The sequence below is a fragment of the Spermophilus citellus genome (assembly GCF_964194105.1).
Source record: "Spermophilus citellus genome assembly, chromosome: 9".
NCBI lineage: Eukaryota > Metazoa > Chordata > Mammalia > Rodentia > Sciuridae > Spermophilus > Spermophilus citellus.
The window spans coordinates 25,655,641-25,675,429 of record NC_138191.1 but is presented as its reverse complement, the minus strand read 5'-3'; the positions used below and the strand labels follow the sequence as shown (position 1 = coordinate 25,675,429).

Sequence of the window (19,789 nt, the reverse complement as noted above, 5' to 3'; positions counted from 1 at the left end):
TGCCCTACCATTACATTCTCAATCTCCTCCTCTCCTCCTTCCTGTTCCATTCTAGTAAGGCTATCCACTTGGATGTGCCTCAAGCCTTCCAGAATGTTCCTACTTCAGTGGCTTTCAACTTGCTAGTTCCTCTAGTGGGTTTTTTTTTTGTTTTTTTTGTTTTTTTTGTTTTTTTTGCTACCTGATTTACTGTATGCTGTGCTCAATATTTACCTCTAAAAAGAGGCTGTTCTTGACTAGCTTATTGAAACAAAGTCTCCTTCTGCCCCAGCGCATTCACTATATATGCTGTGATTCAACTTGTCATGCACTGTAGCCCTTATTAGTATATGATTATATGCTTTAATGTTTATGTTACCTCTGTCCTGTTCACATACATAAAACCAAAGGGCCATAGGAAACAAACAAAATTATTGAGATATTAAGTTTGAAGACTATTACAGTATAATGTGAGCAATATGAAATTTTATAAAGTACTTAAGAAAAATGAGAATTCATGGAATTCATAAAAATATGAATTAAGTCTAAGAAATAGTTTTTCAGAAAAAAATCAAAAGATACTTTACAAAAGTGGTTGTGATTACAAATCCAAAAGTAATCATCGCAGGAATATGTTTTTTATATACCTTATTCTTGTTCAGTTTTCCATATCTTAAAAAAGTTAACACTTTTCATTTGTTAGTTTTCCATTTTTCTCTTTGTTTTTCTTAATGTCTCCGTTTTGTTTATTTACCTTGATATTCTGACTTTTTTATTTTTTGTATGCTGTAATTCTTATTTCAAAGCCACATTCAAACCAGTTTCAGTGAAAACTCCACTTATTACCTGTATCCTGATGGGTGTCAACTAGCAGGTCCTTTTGATATGCATTTAGCTATTTCTGATTTGAAAAAAAAAATAATGATTGCAAATGTAAGGTCAATTAAAAGTCTGGTTAACTTTTAAATGAAGAATAGCTAAATTTCTATAGTTTCATTCCCTATACCACTCAACTGATCATTACCTTTGTCTAGAATAATGCAATTGATAAAGAGAAACATCCAGAGCAAAAATTTAGTTTCTTAATTTAATTCCTGAAAAAAATGCTAACACCAGATCACTTTGCTTTGAGCAGCACCAAGTTAAAATGCTCCATTAATAAAATGCATTTCTCATGTGCCTTCACTCCTCTTGGAGCCTCTTAGTTCTATGCTCAGAACAGTGTCTGGAACATTTGTCTAAATCAGCCACAATCACACTTTGTGCCCAAATGCAAGTTAAATACTTTATTTTTGGCGGGGAGGAGTTACTAGGGATTGAATTTAGTCAGGGTAAATCCATTTACAATAGCCTCTAAAAAAATAAAATACCTGGGAATCAACCTAATGAAAGACGAAAAAGATCTATATAATAAAAATTGCAGAACCCTAAAGAAAGAAATCAAAGACTTAGAATATAAAAAGATCTACCTTGCTCTTGGATAGGCAGAATTAATATTATCAACATCACCATACTACCAAAAGCACTATACAGATTTAATGCAATTCTAACCAAAACTCTAATGACATTCCTCATAGAAACAGATAGCAGTCATAAAATTCATCTGGAAAAATAACAGACCCAGAATAGTTAAGCAGTCCTTAGCAGGAAGAGTGCAGCAGGTGGCATCACTATACCAGACCACTTAAACTATACTGCAGAGCAATAGTTAAAAAAACAACAACATGGTATTGGCACCAAAACAGGCTGGTAGACCAATGGTACAGAATAGAAGACACAGAAACTAACCCACACAATTATAATTTTTATATTAGACAAAGGTGCTGAAAACATGCATTGGAGAAAAGATAGGCTGTTCAACAAATGGTGCTGGGAAAACTGGAACTCCATATGCAACAAAGTGAAATTAAACCCCTCTCTCTCACCATGCACAAAACACAACTCAAAATGGATCAAGGACCTAGGAATTAAACCAGAGACCCTGCACCTAATAGAAGAAAAAGTCGGCCCTAAAGCTCCCTTCTCTACATTCTGTTTTCACCCCTCATCCAGGCTTGCCTCTCCTGCTAAGGTTTATTATTCCCTAAATCAATTTTGCATCATCTAAAGGAACAAATTGTATATTTCTCCACAGATTAGTAGCTATCCGTCTCAGCAGTAACTCAATGATTGCATTTTTTTTTCAAACCTGCACATCAGAAAGACTTAGATGGGAAAGAATAATTTGAGTCAAGTCCAGGTTGTACCCCTCAAACTAAGAAAGTTAGGATTTCATGCCATATAAAGGAAACCTTTGTCATTAATTTATTAAACCACTTTTGAATTGACAGATATAATTGGAATGATCATATAAAGAAATTTTAATTCCCACTTTCTGATTCTGCTCCTTCTTTGTTCTTTTCATATTATTGCTTCTCAGTAGTGGTATCAACTAGAAATTCTTAAATTATGACTGAAAGTGACCTCATTTCTAAAGCATTTAAAGTTATCACAGGTGAAATCTTTCTCAAGAGCTTTCAGTCTTTCAAATACATGGATATACAATCTAGGTCACTAATGAATGCTGAACATTAAATTGACCTGATTGATTGGAGCCCAAACTTTTTTCTCAATTTTTTCAAATTTCTGACATAAAACTTAGAATGTTAAGAGTTGAAACAAGCTATTAGAATAATGTACAGACTCTGAAAGGATTTCCAGGTAGCTACATTTTTTCTTTTCTAAATATAATGGAAATTTCCAATAATTTTTACTGAAAAATAATTTGGCTTTCTAAATTTCATAGTTTAAACAAAAGATAAAATTGTTAGACAAGCTGTAATTAATTCAATAAAGGACTGAAGGCAAAATATCATGTACTTGATAAATGTATGTAAAGTTTCTTCTCTGAGTTCATTCCAGCAGCAAGATAAAATAGCTAGGATCATAGGATTGTGTTCTTTGTGATTCAGGGAGTTTACTTTGACTCTCTTCCTGACAAACATTGGACTAATCCTGCCCAGATATCCTGTACATCTCAATACAACAGTGAATGAAAGATGAAAGACAGATCAGAGCCAGTGCAGAGCCATTACAGATACAATATCTATAAGTGAATATATTACTAGTGTGATAATTAGGTAAATATTTATATATGCCTACATGCATGCATATATATATATATATATACACACACACACACTCACACACATATACATATTGTCACACATATACACATCTATTTACATAGTAAAACAATTCTTTACAAAAAGGAGCATATCTCTGACGGAATGACAATTATTTGTTTTCATCTTAGTATTTAAAGCAGTTAAGTTAAACCAGATTAACGTTCTATTTGATCAATCATCAAGTTACACATTTTTACTTTTATAGAACTATAAAAATGTTTGTTTCAGAGGGAGCAAAAGTTTTTGGCAGTTTCCTAAAATGGGCAACAGTTAAGCCTAAACTCCTCTTAAGGTGCATTCCAAATTCATAATTTAAAAACTTTATGCTATTTATCTTTTAGTAACAACAGAAGTGACAGGTTTTCTGTCTGAAATATAAATCATTTACCATCATTAATTCTCCTCTTTTTACTCCTATGCATAGTGCCCTGCCCAAAGCATTTATAGCAAACTGTTTGTTAAGGATATCTAATTAGTTGTGTGTAGCAGAAGAAAAATGTTCCAAACTCTTGACCTACAATTACAATTTCTGGCAAACTTAAAAAGTCATCTTTGACATTTATTTAGAATTTATGTCCCTGATTTCTATTGGCTCAGAGTCACAAGCATTGATTGAGGACTTGTAAAGCAATTTGTTTTGACCTCTGCTCTACTATTTGCCAAATTATTTTAAATTGAGCCAAACAATTTCTAAATATTTTATCAGTGCAATAACCAAAATTGTCAATTAGCCCATTAGATTTTATTTCACCATTTCTCCCACATTGTGTACACTAAGTTGTTTAAGATTGTATTGCTAAATTCCTCATTTTCCTGGAGTTTGTACTTGGAAGTTCACCAGGTAAACATCAAATCAATAATACTTAATTAAAACTAAGTACAGGTGCTCTATATACTTCACAATGCTTAATTAATCTCCCCCAATAAAATAGTTCAATTCTATTTTCACAATGGAAATAGTATTATGAGTCTCAAAATATCTTCTGTTGCAGTCAATTATTATGATGCTAAACTTCATTCCTATTTCTCCCTTGGGGAGCAATCACATTACCTACTGTTTATCATGGCCTGAATTTTATGCCATGTAAATTGGTTTTATATACTATAATTGCATATAGTTCATGAATATTCCATAAGTTTTCTAAAATCTGCCTACACTATTTTTAAGTTATCTTAGTATCCATTTTATTCAAGTTGTTATTTTAAAATTCTCTTTTTAACCTTCATGAAGTGGCTTAAGCCCAGACTGTTTCATTCTAGATATAACATGATTGCTAATGTCATTAAATAATATTCAGAGACTCATTGTCAAGACGAGACCAAAAAAAAAAAATACAAGAATGGATACAGTCCACACTTAATTCTTTTCAAATTACTGTAAAAATTTGATTTGTCATAATGTTAGTTGATTATTTGGAACACTGAATCCAATTGATCTAGTAACTTTACCAAGGAAAGAAGATAGTGTTAAACAAAGACTTTGATAAGATTGGTGTGGAGCACTAAAATAGATTAATTAGTTTGCGGCAGGCATGTTTTAATAAAAGTGGTGCTGTGTACTTTTATAGATAAAATATGCATTCACACATAGAACAATGTTTTGTTGACAAACTGAATTTTCAGTTCTTCAAAAAACAATAATCTTTGCATTCAGTGCATTCTAGTTTGGTGTGAATACTGTGTAGTATATGTATATGAGTCCTTCAAAGAAATATGAGAGATTATATAACTGCCAGAAACCAAATATAGGAAATTCATACTAAATCATACAGATTCTTATATAATTCACTTTGTAAACATTAGAAATAATGAAAAGTTAATCTAGCTGTTAACTAACCTACATAAACACATTTTATGGATTTTTTCATGGATGCATATAAGGATAGCAAACCTAATTAATAGCATTAAGAAATTTCAGTGTAAAATCATCAGTGTCTTTTAATTCTAAAAATGAGAATTATTTTAAAAAATCCCACTTTACAAGCAACTAAGTTTACATGTTCATTGGACATAAAAAAATTAAGTAGTAAAACTTCCCCAAAATCTTAAGCTAAAGCTTTTTTTTTTTATGAAAGCAAATGCAGATACATAAAATGGTCTTAAAGCAACTTGAGTCCTTCGTTATCTGCAGTTTCCACATCTGTGGCTGCAATCAACTGCAGATCGTTTACTATGTATGTAGTCCGGCCTCTCATGGCTGCAGCTGTACTAAATATGTACAGGCTTATTTGCCATTCCATAAACAATACAGTATGAAAACTATTTAGATACCATTTACATTGTATTTGGTTTATGCAAAATCCATAGATGACTGAAAGTACCAGGAAGTGTGTGTGTATATTATATGGAAATACTATACCATATGGTTTAAGGGATTTGAGCATCAGTGTACTTTTGTAAAATTCCAGGAACCATTCTGTACACATCAAGGACAACCATATATAAAATGAAAAAAAAAATTAAACAATTGTTTTGAAGAACTGTATATATAAATAAATCTCATTCTTAATGTAATTATTCAAGATTACACCACTTATATAACTTCCTTTTTGTAGCTATGTTCGGTGTAATGTCTTTCTTACAGATAATGGTTGAAAAATTAGTTAAGTGTAATAGAGATGTTTTGGTTACTACCTAATAGTTGGTGTAAAGGATAAGGATAAGTGTACGTAAAGGATAAGGATAAGTGTAAGTAAAGGATAATGTGTTATCTAATATGATTTAAGTTCTATTTGTTTTTTCAAATGAGAAATAAAGAGTACACTTCCATTTTTAACAACAAAATCTATAAAACAGAATTTGGCTTTAATTCATTTTTGAAAACTAAGTGCACAATATGATATAAAATATAATACCTGTGTATTTGTGTATATGTATGTATACACTCGCACCTATGTATAAATATAGGTACATTGATTGAGTGATTGATGGAAGAAAGGTATTGCATTATTGCTTCTAATTTACGAGACAATTTCCAACAATTTGCTGTAATTTTTTTGCTCTTATTAGTTTCACCAAGTCTTTTTTATGGCTACAGCCCAAGTTATCCTCTTCAGCTTTAAAGTAACGCACTAAATTCACCCATTTATTTGAGAAGAGTTTTTTTTTTTTTTTGGGGGGGGGACTCTCCTATGCTGGGCTTCATGAGGGTAGAAATAATCAGCTTCATTAAAGTTTTTAAACTCGGAATCTATGTCTACACTCTTGTATGGATAAATTGAGGATGAGATATATATCTGGTTTATGCATGGGTGGCTTTAGCATATTGGCAGGGATTTCATACCATGGAACCAGAAAAAACATGATATCTATTCACAATATATAGAGAAAGAATCCTAGAATGCACAAAACCTTTTGGATTTTGCAGTGCTTCAAGTGCATTGACTTCTGAAGTGTGTAAAAATCAATGCAATTTATAGAAAAGTTGGAGCCACTGTTGTGTTCTCTGTCGGTGCTGTGGGCCATGCTTGTATCAAATAGGGAGCATTGAGAATCCATCATCCTCAGCTCATTTTCTAGTCAGTGCATCTTCTTTTATGATCTGCCATGAAAGCAGCAGCACTCTGCCATTATCCTAGGTGGACCAGTTTCTTTCTTTTAGAAGGTAGTTCCCCTGACCTTCTGTGACCACTCCCTTAGGCCTCTTTGAGAACCACCTGGGACTCTTGCATCTGACTTTCTTGATTTAACAATACCCTTCATCGCACCAGGGTGAAAAAGAGGGACAGGAGGAAAAGGAGGAAGTGGAAGAAGCCCTGAAGGACTCATTAATGAGACCCGTAAGACATCCTCCATTTACTGTGAACTACGTGATATCCACCAACATCCCTGCTCCAGTGTTGACCTCTTAGTGAGTATGAAGTCACTTCTCTTGATGCAGCTTGGGAGTAGTTCATTAAAAGAGAATTATACTGATATCAGTCAGATTTCTGTTGGGGTCCAGTGAAAATTCAGGATGGTGAACACAGGAATCACCAGAGTGGTGTGGTTGTGGAAATTGCAACAGTCCCACAGGCACCACTGATGCATGTGTGGAGCAGAGATCAGCATGGTCTCTTTCCTCCAAGCTGTAACAGGTGATCTCTCCTATAATGTCCTTGCTAATTTTTGATCCTGAACAGTAAGTCTACTTTGAGGATTGGTGAGTGTACAAATAGGTTAGTGCTCTTGATTGTATCATGGGAGATATTTTTGTATGGTCCCTCATGAATGTGTTAGAATTATTCCTGAAGGCCTGGACTAGACCCTGACACACTCCACTCCCTTTAATAGAAATTATTCTGTTTGCTCAGTAGCACAAAAGATCTTTCCTCAAGGAAGGTCTATAGATCCCACACATTATTTCAGTCCCTGTAAATAATCTCAAATCTACAAAGAAACTAGCTTCTGGAGTAAGGTCTGAGTCTTGAAGAAAGTGTTCTACAAGCCAGTCTTTAAGTTTTTCTTGATCATTGTGATAACGAATAGTTTCAGCTGTTCACCAGATTCAAAAAATAGAGTATGATGCTATTAATTGACCAAACAAGGGATATCTGACCAGTGACTAAGGAAAGGACACCTTTCCATTTCTCAGAAGATACACCCCAAGAGTTCCTTGAGTGTACTCCTCAGAGTTTCCTTTCATCACATAAAGAATACACTCACCCTGTGAATAAATTGGTACCAGGTTGGTAACAGGACATAAGGATAAGTTTTTGTTGTTATTCTTTGTGTCTGTCTTTGCAGGTCCCAAGGAAGAGCAAAAATACAGAATGTACTTATTCCATCCATTCTGGTAAGCAGGAAGGGGATCCGTTGTTTCTTTTCTTGATTTCTACCTTCCATTAGTTTTTACCTTAGCAATCTAGAGACAGTCTTTCCCGTGGTGTTAAAGTCAAGTTTCCTGCACTCACAGTGAAGCACTATGCTCTCCTATGCAAAAGGTAATTAGGAGGAGACACACAACATTTTCTGTGGGTTTGGCCTGAGTTTGTTGGCTTTGTTGAATTCCATAGCAAGAAATGTGACCAAACCACACCAAAATCATATAAAATCTAAATATTAAAGAACAAAGCTTGAACATCTTTTTGGAATCAATCATGCCTCAGGAACTTTGATTTATTTGAACTTGTTCAAGGAATGTGGAAGAAAAAGACTCTGGGGTTGTACTGTCTGTTATGGCTGTCATTGTGGTATGACATGCCTGGACCATGCAGGGAAAGATGAGTCTCCTTCCTCACCAGCAATGTTACCTAACCAGTGAACTGAGCACCTGAAGCCCTCTCTCACCCTCCACCCTCCTTCTCAAATTCCCATGAAAGTCAACTTGAATGGGTGCTTTTGACTCATTCCAGCTGTCATGCCTTGTCTCACTCTGTTGGCCTCCCAAGCAAGAGTCCAGCCTCCCTCTGTGAGAAACATGTGGTTTACTCTACTCTGGATGATGTGGCCAGTGAGTACACTGCTTACAAAAAAAGGTGATGGAATGGGGCTGTAGCTCAGTGGCAGAGTGCTTGACTAACATGAGTGAGGCACTTAGTTCAATCCTTAGCACTGCATAAAAAAAAGGCATAAAGAAATAAACAAATAAAACTATCCATCTACAATTATTAAAAAAAGAGAGAGAAAAAGCAACTGGCTGAGGAGTGCAAGCTGGCAGAGCATTTTGTAAGGTGCCCAGAGGACCTGCTCACAGGAAGCTGCTCCAAAGTGCCCAGCTCATGAGAGATTCCATTAGGCAAGTGATATTTGTACCTGCTTTCCTGGTATCTGCATTTTGTGTGTAGTCTTGAATGATGAGGACTGCCTCGGGGGGAGGACAGTAGATTCTTCCAGTAGGTAGAGGTCATACTATCCCAACACTGTTCCTGTCTAGACCAGGCATGTGCCTTTTAGATAGCAGGCAGCAACTACCTAGCATAGTTTCAGAAAAGATCGTGTTACAGGTGCAAGTTTGTGAAATTGAAAAGAGTGTGGCCTAAGAAAGAAAACTTTTAAGGAATTTGCAGGCTGATTTAATTGTGGGCCAAGGGAGATTTATCCTTTCTGGTTTATGTTTCCTCTTCTCAAAAATATTGCTTAATGCACATTGCATGATAGCTGTAGCATTCAAATGGAGAATGTTTATGAGTGTACTTTCTAAAGTCACTCCCAGGGTTTGTTTTAGGGAGTTGAAGTAGTAAAATCTGAGGGTGGGATGTAGGGTACACTGGAATATTAAAGAGGTAAAATGGAGAGAATTTTCCCTTGTTAAGTGATAAAAGCAGGCCTGGAGGGTCCTGTAGTTCACAGATGCATGGAGTGTCATGGGGCAGGGTCCCTGAAGAGGAATGAGTATGTTTTCTATGAAAGTCATATTGGGAGGTAAATCACTATGCCTGGGAAGCAACCATGTAACAGCAGGTAGGTACAGCTGGAGCTTCCCAAAGTTTACCAATTTTCTCCAGTTTCTGTTCATGTGGGGAGAAAAAGACATTTTTCCCTCTGCCCAGTTAAACAACTAGCATGCTGCTCATGAGATCTATTTTACAGGGACTACTCTGTTTCATGGATAAGAATACCTGGGCAGGCCATTTCTTTAAAGAAATGCATGAGATCTTTCTAAATTCATACCAATAATTTATCTGTGCCTTGATAGGCTACTGTGTTTTTAACGAGTGAGGTAGAATTGCTTAATATCTAAAGGGGCTTTTATAAATTCAGTTGTAGGAAATAGTGAAGAGCATCATGATGAAGAAAAAGCATCACTTGAATCACTGGCCCCCAGGGAATCATCATGGGAGGGTAATTGTCAGACAAAAAGGAGCACACAAACAGGCCAAAATAGCTGCAAAGGTAAAAACCATCTGCTGGTGTCACTGGTTTCCCTTGCTAAACCACTCTGTATTGCCTGTTTTCTGTTGAGCATTTTTTTTAATATTTTATTTTTTAGTTATTGGGGGACACAACATCTTTGTTTGTATGTGGTGCTGAGGATCGAACCCGGGCCGCACGCATGCCAGGCGAGCGCGCTACCACTTGAGCCATATCCCCAGCCCTCTGTTGAGCATTTTTATCATCTGTCTGAGAAGTCTTGGGGACTTTCTCCCTTAAAAAAAAAAGTCAGTTGTTCCTTTAAAAGAACTACAATGAGAATGACATGAATAACTTCTTTCTGCAGTGTTATCCCAAGATCCTGGACAGTTCTGCCATAGCAAAAACAGCAGCTACACAAACAACACCAATATATCATATGATGTAAAAATATTGACAGGAAGAGGCCTAGAAGGCACAAGTTCTGTGGGACTTTCCACATGAAGGAAGCTATATTCACTTGATAGGAGAGTGTAAAATTCAACTTTGGTTATGCATAAGGTTGGCTCACTTCTATGGTTTTCACTCCGAACTCTTCTCTGTATCCAAAGCTGCTGTCTTTCTCTTCTCTGTAACTGCCACACTGACGCAGAGCCAACTCAGTGTCCAAATACTATAAAAATTATCCTTTAAACACATGGCGCTGTCCCTGAAATCACACACTTTGCAGGCTGTTTGCCTTTTCTTCCCAGGTCCCTCAGCTCCACTCCCTCTTTCTCCTGGGAGGCATGGTCTTCGTAAATCACTGGCACATGGATGCTTTTCTAACACCTATCTTTTAGGACAAGCATAAGTCAATGTGTAAGTCTTTTCTTCAGTCAACCTTTAACTTTTATACAAATTAAAAATTTTTTACAAATTAAAACTGACAGAAGCACTGATTACAAACCCTAGAGTGCAATGTGGATTATAGGTGGGAAACAAACTGTTCTCAAGACAGTTTTCTTTACTTCACATCTGCAGAGTCATGTGCAGGACTCTGTATGTGGCACTTGTGGACTCATTGAAGGGGACACTAACTAGAAGGCTTTAGATGATACTGTAAAGGGACTTCATTGTAATAACTGTGGTATGCGACCACTTTTATGCATTCATTGAGTGTAACCTGCCTCAGTGCTTGGCCTCACTGGAAACTGTGAACACAGAGATGGGTCGAACATGATCTTAGCTTATACAGAACTATCAGTCTTGTAAACAGCAAGTGAAAGAACTGATAGTGGACTCATTGGTGAGTGTAGCCAGTGCTGTATCAAAAAAATGTTGGTAGTCAGGTTGATCCCCCTACTAGTTGTTTCCAACAGGTCCCAGCATAATGATGGATGACTTCTCAGACCAACACCTGCTCTCCAGTTTGGCTCATAGAAATCCATATTCTCAAGATCTGAAGATGATTTTGATGACATCAATAGATACTGAGTATGTTCTGGCCAGCTGGAGAAAGAGGCAGGGTAAGTAAGACACATAAGTTCTTCCTTGCGAAGATTATTGTGATGTTTTCTCTAGACCTCAGCATTTTCTGTCCACTTCAAAACAAACTAATATTGTCATTCCTCAAAGTTCAACTCTTGTTTTTACTCAAACTTCATTTCAAATGCAGGTAAATAATTGAAGTAATTTTCAGGTTTGCAGTCCAAAGGGAGGAAGGTGTGGCTAAAAGCCTGGCTTTCTGACATTCAAGTGGATGAGAGTCGATGACTCTTGTGTTCATAGAAGCAGAACAAACTAACTCCCCTGCTTTGCTCCTCAGTTTACCCTGTGGTGTGTATAAAATGTAAAATCTCCATGTATATAGAGAACTTACATTATAAGTGAGTTAAAGCAAATGAATGCATTTGCTGAGCTTGGACAGGTAAAGCACTGGGCTCATTTCCCTGCAGCATGCTAGGAAGGGTATCCAATCCTTACTGAAAAGAGCTTAATGTATCTGCTTCAGATTCAGCCATGGTTCTCAGTAGGTGAGAACATTGATTGCAGACACCAGTAGCCTGACCTAGTGAAGGGAAGATTGCCATGAAGAGCAGAGTCAGCACTGGACATTATCTGCTTTGGACTTAGTAAGAGGGATCTGGAAAATTTCTTCCAATGAGCGTCCCACAGTTGAGGGTTCACAAAGACTTAGCATGGCTCCCCTCCATGTTTCTATTCTCCTTTCCATGTTCCTATTGCCTGAGCCAATTGGAACTTTTGTAATAAGTAAGGAATTCCTTCAGAGTCCTGTACACCAACAGATGTCCCAGTGAGAGAAAAGAAGCCACAATAAAAATGGAGTATAACAAAATAATATTGAGAGAGTGCAGAAAACAATTTCAAACACTCATGGTTTACTCTTTGTTCTGTATTTTTAGTGGATTTTGAAATAATGACATATTCAGAGAAGAACATTATGGCTATATTACATTGACAGTTTTGCATTGTTCCCTTGAGGAAAAACCTTATGATCCACTTTATTATTAAGGAAATAATGAGGTGACCACTGGGTAGTCCTGTAGATAATTTTAACTTGTTGGGAAACCATTTTTACTTCAAGGATTCTCAACATATACCTATAGGATAATGTGAAATATGGTGTTTGGAGAAGGGAACAAAGAAAAGTTGGTAACATTGGCATGAGGGTACACAAGTACTGAGACTGCCCAATGAGTGGTGGTCTACGTCTGTACTGACCTGAAGAAACCAGTGGATCAGCCATCATGAGCCAATTGGAAGGCAGAGGCTCCCACATTCCATGACATCTCCAACCTTCTAATTCTGTTAGACTGTTACCTAGCGCACTCAGCCCTAACTCCTCATTTCTGTCTTGAGTCCACGCTGTAGACTCAGGTGTGTGAATCCTTGTTTGAAAGGTGAAGGAGTTTCAAGTGTTGTGGACTGCTGAGTACTTGTTTCTCAACAGTAAGTGAATCATGACAGCTGCTGTCTTCCCTTAGTCCTGATGAATTCTACTTGGGTTATTTTATTATTTTTTTTAAATATTTGGGTCAGAAGCACTCAAACACTTAGCCACATATGCAGCCCTTTTTTGTATTTTATTAAGAGACAGGATCTCACTGAGTGGCTTAGCACCTTGCTATTGCTCAAGGTGACTTCTAACTCTAGATCCTTCTGTCTCACCTTCTGAGCCTCTGAGATTATGGGCGTTTGCCACTGCAGCCAGCTCTTGGATTCTCTTGTTTTTAACCCAAAACATGTTTGGGTTTTCTTTGCAGGTCCTGGCTGTACATTTACTGTACAAACATGGCAGTATTCTTCAGCCCTTCCTCTGATGGAGGGGATGAAATGAACCTTGATGGAGAGCCTCAGATGAAACTTAAAGAAATCATACGGGGACTACAAGCTGAATTACAAGAACACAAACTGAATTTCCGAGATCTGGAAGAAAAATTCATCTTATGTCAATCTACCGTGTATACCCTTGCCAACCAGTTCCAGAAATATCGTAAGTTGCAGATAGGTTTATGGTCACTAAAGTGAGGTATGATTGTCTGTTTCCCCTCTGAGAAAAAGATTGTCTCCAAATTTTTTTCTCCTCTTTTCTTTCATCAAAAGGAAATCCATCATTTCCAGAAGTAAAGATATTGTTATTTTGCCTTCAGTTTACTAACAATGGAATAATGAAACACAAAGACTACAGCAACTTTTAGTTTACAGGGAAGTGTAGGGTGGGCATAGGTTAATTCCCAGTTACTGATTTCTACTGGAGACATGAAAATGCCTTTTCATCCTCAAGAATAGCTCAAACCTTTTTTAACAGTATTCTCTTTTTTTTTTTTTTTGGGGGGGGGGGGTCCACATTTTTTTTTATTGATTGTTCAAAACATTACAGAGCTCATGATATATCATCTTTCATACATTTGACTCAATTGGGTTTTGAACTCCCATTTTTACCCCAATTACAGATTGCAGAATCACATCTGTTACACACTCACATTTTCACATAATGGCATATTAGTGACTCTTGTATTCTGCTACCATTCCTATCCCCTACTATCCCCCCTCCCCTCCCCTCCCCTCCCATCTTCCCTCTCTACCTCCTCTGCTGTTGTTCAATTCTCTCCCCCCTTTTTTTCCCTCCCCCTTGCCCCTCCCAACCTCTTATAATTTTGTGTATCATTGAAGGTCTCCTACCATTTCCATATGCTTTCCCTTCTCTCTCCCTTTCTCTCCCCCCATTCGTCTTTGTTTACTGTTAGTCTTTTCCTCATGCTCTTCCTTCCTGTTCTGTTCTTAGTTGCTGTCTTTATATCAAAGAAGACATTTGGCATTTGTTTTTTAGGGCTTGGCTAGCTTCACTTAGCATAATCTGCTCTAATGCCATCCATTTCCCTGCAAATTCTATGATTTTGTCATTTCTTAGTGCTGCATAATACTCCATTGTGTATAGATGCCACATTTTTTTTATGCATTCATCTATTGAAGGGCATCTAGGTTGGTTCCACTGTCTAGCTATTGTGAATTGTGCCGCTATAATCATTGATGTGGCCGTATCCCTATAGTGCGCTCTTTTAAGGTCCTCAGGGAATAGTCCGAGAAGGGCGATAGCTGGGTCAAATGGTAGATCCATTCCCAGCTTTCCCAGGAATCTCCATACTGCTTTCCAAATTGGCCTCACCAATTTGCAGTCCCACCAGCAGTGTACAAGTGTACCCTTTTCCCCACATCCTCGCCAACACTTATTGTTGTTTGACTTCATAGTGGCTGCCAATCTTACTGGAGTGAGATGATATCTTAGGGTGGTTTTGATTTGCATTTCTCTGATTGCTAGAGATGGTGAGCATTTTTTCATTTACTTGTTGATTGATTGTATGTCCTCCTCTGAGAAGTGTCTGTTCAGGTCCTTGGCCCATTTGTTGATTGGGTTATTTGTTATCTTATTGTTTAATTTTTTGAGTTCTTTGTATATTCTGGATATTAGGGCTCTATCTGAGGTGTGAGGGGTAAAAATTTATTCCCAGGATGTAGGCTCTGTATTTACCTCTTTTATTGTTTCTCTTGTTGAGAAAAAACTTTTTAGTTTAAGTAAGTCCCATTTGTTTACTCTTTTTTTTTATTTTATTTTTTTTTTTATTTTATTGTTGGTTGTTCAAAACATTACATAGTTCTTAATATACCATATTTCACAGATTGATTTAAGTGGGTTATGAACTCCCATTTTTACCCCGTATACAGATTGCTGTGTCACATCAGTTACATTTCCATTGATTTACAAATTGCCTTTCTAGTGACTGATGTATTCTGCTGTCTATCCCATTCTACACTATCCCCCCTCTCCTCCCCTCCCATCCCCTCCCCTTCTCTCTCTCCACCCCCTCTACTATAAATTGTTTCTTCCAAAGATGAGGCTGGGTTGGGTGTTCACCCATTCCTAATTCTGTATGTTACAAATGTTTTTGAGACAATTTCAAACAGAAACAGAGACATTGCTTCTCTGGAACAAAGAATTCATAAGGCCTCTCACATGGGTTGTTGAGCTATTAATCAGTATACTTTGTCCCTGGGAAGAGCCAGTGCCTCATCCATTCCCTGCAAATAGAGCTGGACACAGTCACCTTTATACATGAATCTGAAATGAAGAAAAAGAGCATTCTAATTGTACAAATATTCATCCTGTGTGTGTTCTCTGACCCTAATGTGTATATTGTGAACAGCAGAATGGCATGCAGATTCCCAGTACTTCAAGCTTCAGTTAGAGTGGTGACAGCTTCTGTGGCTCTGGGATGCACTTTCCCATTTTAGCTTTCTCTATGAGGATGTAGCTCCTTCTGCTGTAACACATTGTTACTTCAAAGCCCTCTTTGTCAATTGGATTACTTTATTTTAGGAACTTTTGTATGGGCACCACCCACCCAAGAATACCTAGGCACATGTACAAAAGATGACATGTCCATTGGACACATGATTTCTGTCACTGTGCCTGGGTCGCTAGGTTGGGTCAATTTGCGGGGACATAAAAAATGGGTTTTCCAGGAGTGGTTAGCAAAGGAAGAATTGGGATTGTTACTGAACCCTCTTTTCCTTTCAACTTCCTCAGAGAAGGCCCAAGGGCCTTTGAGTGGACATGGGAGCCCATACATATCATAGATGCAAGTTTCCCATGCACAGGTGGAATCAAGAGCCCAAAGGAGCAGTTGTCCATCGGATAAATATAGAGATCCCTCTTGTGTGTATTACACATTGTTTATACATGTGCTTTATCATGTATAATGGGTATACATGAAGTATATCATTATTATGCATACTTTTTAATTCCTTAGGATGAGTTTTCCTTTCTTTAATAATGTGTTTGTTTCTCCTTTGATTTTGCTTGATTTTTATTATCTCTTCCTTCCCCAAAGCACAACCTACCTCCACTCTGATTTTCTAGTTTTGGCAAATATATCTGGGTGCTATTGGATTTTACAAATCCTGTCTTTCTTGCACATACTTACAGGGCATGTCCTCAATGATGCCACAGTTGTCTGCAAACAAAGGATAATTGTAAGAAAAATTCTGATGAGCAAGAGGAAACTAGCATGCAGATTCCCTGGCCTTCAGGCTTCAGGTATGTTGGCTCTGGGATGCACTTGACTCCTTTTAACTCTATAGGACTGGAGCTCATCCTTCTGCAGTGATTTCTCTTCACCTGTGCTTGTCTCCAACAGCAGATGGAGCCTCTGTTGGGTCTTATCTGTATTTCCCATGGCCTTGTAGCCCTGACCTGCCCTTCCATCTACATTTCCTGTTTACATTCTGAACGCTGCTCTGTTCTCACACCTGGTCTCCTAATATTCTTGATATCTGACACAGGGAAGCCCAGTCAGATTAGGGTCCCAACCTTATGAAGAGCATCTTTCAGACACATGCTACCTTCCCTTAAATTCTATACTTTCTAGACTTTTTTGCCTTCTGTACCTGATTTCCTTGACTCCATTACCTCTTTCTGCTGGGAATGAGTCTTTCCTAAGTTACTAGCACATGGATCTCTCTCTGGGGGTTTTCATAGGGAACAAGTCTAACTCAAACCTGGGTTGTTATCTTTTTTTAATATTTTTTTTAGTTGTAGTTGGACATAATGCCTCTGTTTCACTTATTTATTTTTATGTGGTGCTGAAGATCGAACCCAGGGTCTTGTACATGCGAGGCGAGTGCTCTACCACTAAGCCACAAACCCAGCCCCCTGGATTGTTAACTTAAACATGCAAATTAAAGTGTCATTTTTTATTATGTTTTTTATTACTTTTTAGTTATTCGTGAGAGTAGAGCCCATTTTGATATCATGTAGAAGCATGGAATATATCTTAATCTAATTAGGACCCCAGGCTTTTGATGTACATAAAGGTGACATTCTCTGCATTGTGTTCCTATATGTACACAGCAAAATTATGTCAGGTTCATTCCTTTTCTTACCATTCATTTCCTTTCCTTACCGTACTCTTTTTCCTTCATTTCCCTTTGTCTAATACCTGGAACTTGTATTCTTCCCCTCTTCCCTCCTTAGTGTAGATTAGCTTCCGAATGTCAGAGAAAACATTTCATATTTGTATTTGGGGAGATTGACTTAATTCACTTAGCATGGTAGTCTCCAGATTCATCCATATATTGGCAAATACCATAAAGTTATTCTTCTTCATGGCTGAGCAATACATGTGTGTGTTATTATTGCCTTTTATATTGGGGAGCTATAGGTGTCTATAACTTCCATATTTCTTGAATATTTTCAAGAATTGGAAGCACACTTGCCTCCTGTCAAGTTTATCATACTGGATATGCCAGAATCATCAACAAAATGAAAGTATCAGTCCCAATGTCTTTATTTTTATGTGGTAGTGAGGATAGAACCCAGGGCCTCATGCATTTGAGGCAAGTGCTCTAACTCCAAGCTACAACCCCAGCCCTGAAAGTATCAGTCTCTATAAGCTACACATCCATACTTAGACTTTCTTGTGCAAGGCTGCTTTCTTGATTAGGTGACTCTTTGGGGTCAATAGGTATGTCACAGGGTAATAGTTCCTGTTTTATTTTCAGAACTGAATTTGGATACTTGCATTGAACTGCAGAACCTTCCCAAGCTTGAGGGTGATGCCCTTGGGGGCCTGGCTGTCAAAACACCTGGATGTGAGCTGCATGTCCTCTCTGATACCATGAGTGTCCTGAAAGAGAAGATCATGAAAAGAAAACAACGCTTCTGCAAGTGGAGAGTGGCATGCAGATTCCCAGCACTTCAAGCTTCAGGTAGAGTGGTGACAGCTTCTGTGGCTCTGGGATGCACTTTCCCATTTTAGCTTTCTCTATGAGGATGTAGCTCCTTCTGCTGTAACACATTGTTACTTCAAAGCCCTCTTTGTCAATTGGATTACTTTATTTTAGGAACTTTTGTATGGGCACCACCCACCCAAGAATACCTAGGCACATGTACAAAAGATGACATGTCCATTGGACACATGATTTCTGTCACTGTGCCTGGGTCGCTAGGTTGGGTCAATTTGCGGGGACATAAAAAATGGGTTTTCCAGGAGTGGTTAGCAAAGGAAGAATTGGGATTGTTACTGAACCCTCTTTTCCTTTCAACTTCCTCAGAGAAGGCCCAAGGGCCTTTGAGTGGACATGGGAGCCCATACATATCATAGATGCAAGTTTCCCATGCACAGGTGGAATCAAGAGCCCAAAGGAGCAGTTGTCCATCGGATAAATATAGAGATCCCTCTTGTGTGTATTACACATTGTTTATACATGTGCTTTATCATGTATAATGGGTATACATGAAGTATATCATTATTATGCATACTTTTTAATTCCTTAGGATGAGTTTTCCTTTCTTTAATAATGTGTTTGTTTCTCCTTTGATTTTGCTTGATTTTTATTATCTCTTCCTTCCCCAAAGCACAACCTACCTCCACTCTGATTTTCTAGTTTTGGCAAATATATCTGGGTGCTATTGGATTTTACAAATCCTGTCTTTCTTGCACATACTTACAGGGCATGTCCTCAATGATGCCACAGTTGTCTGCAAACAAAGGATAATTGTAAGAAAAATTCTGATGAGCAAGAGGAAACTAGCATGCAGATTCCCTGGCCTTCAGGCTTCAGGTATGTTGGCTCTGGGATGCACTTGACTCCTTTTAACTCTATAGGACTGGAGCTCATCCTTCTGCAGTGATTTCTCTTCACCTGTGCTTGTCTCCAACAGCAGATGGAGCCTCTGTTGGGTCTTATCTGTATTTCCCATGGCCTTGTAGCCCTGACCTGCCCTTCCATCTACACTTCCTGTTTACATTCTGAACGCTGCTCTGTTCTCACACCTGGTCTCCTAATATTCTTGATATCTGACACAGGGAAGCCCAGTCAGATTAGGGTCCCAACCTTATGAAGAGCATCTTTCAGACACATGCTACCTTCCCTTAAATTCTATACTTTCTAGACTTTTTTGCCTTCTGTACCTGATTTCCTTGACTCCATTACCTCTTTCTGCTGGGAATGAGTCTTTCCTAAGTTACTAGCACATGGATATCTCTCTGGGGGTTTTCATAGGGAACAAGTCTAACTCAAACCTGGGTTGTTATCTTTTTTTAATATTTTTTTTAGTTGTAGTTGGACATAATGCCTCTGTTTCACTTATTTATTTTTATGTGGTGCTGAAGATCGAACCCAGGGTCTTGTACATGCGAGGCGAGTGCTCTACCACTAAGCCACAAACCCAGCCCCCTGGATTGTTAACTTAAACATGCAAATTAAAGTGTCATTTTTTATTATGTTTTTTATTACTTTTTAGTTATTCGTGAGAGTAGAGCCCATTTTGATATCATGTAGAAGCATGGAATATATCTTAATCTAATTAG

The 19,789-nt window shown here is 37.7% G+C and overlaps 1 protein-coding gene across 1 annotated transcript in view; it reads left to right on the top strand.

The window, feature by feature from the left end:
• LOC308655718 (uncharacterized protein) overlaps positions 1 to 13,400 on the top strand; it is a 52,966-nt gene extending 39,566 nt beyond the window's left edge. The window contains exons 10-11 of the mRNA XM_081305899.1: positions 11,328 to 11,425; positions 13,184 to 13,400. Of these exons, the coding sequence (XP_081162025.1) occupies positions 11,328 to 11,425; positions 13,184 to 13,257 (172 nt within the window). The 3' untranslated portion in view covers positions 13,258 to 13,400. The remainder of the gene's footprint in view (positions 1 to 11,327; positions 11,426 to 13,183) is intronic.
• Positions 13,401 to 19,789: the final 6,389 nt, after the last annotated feature.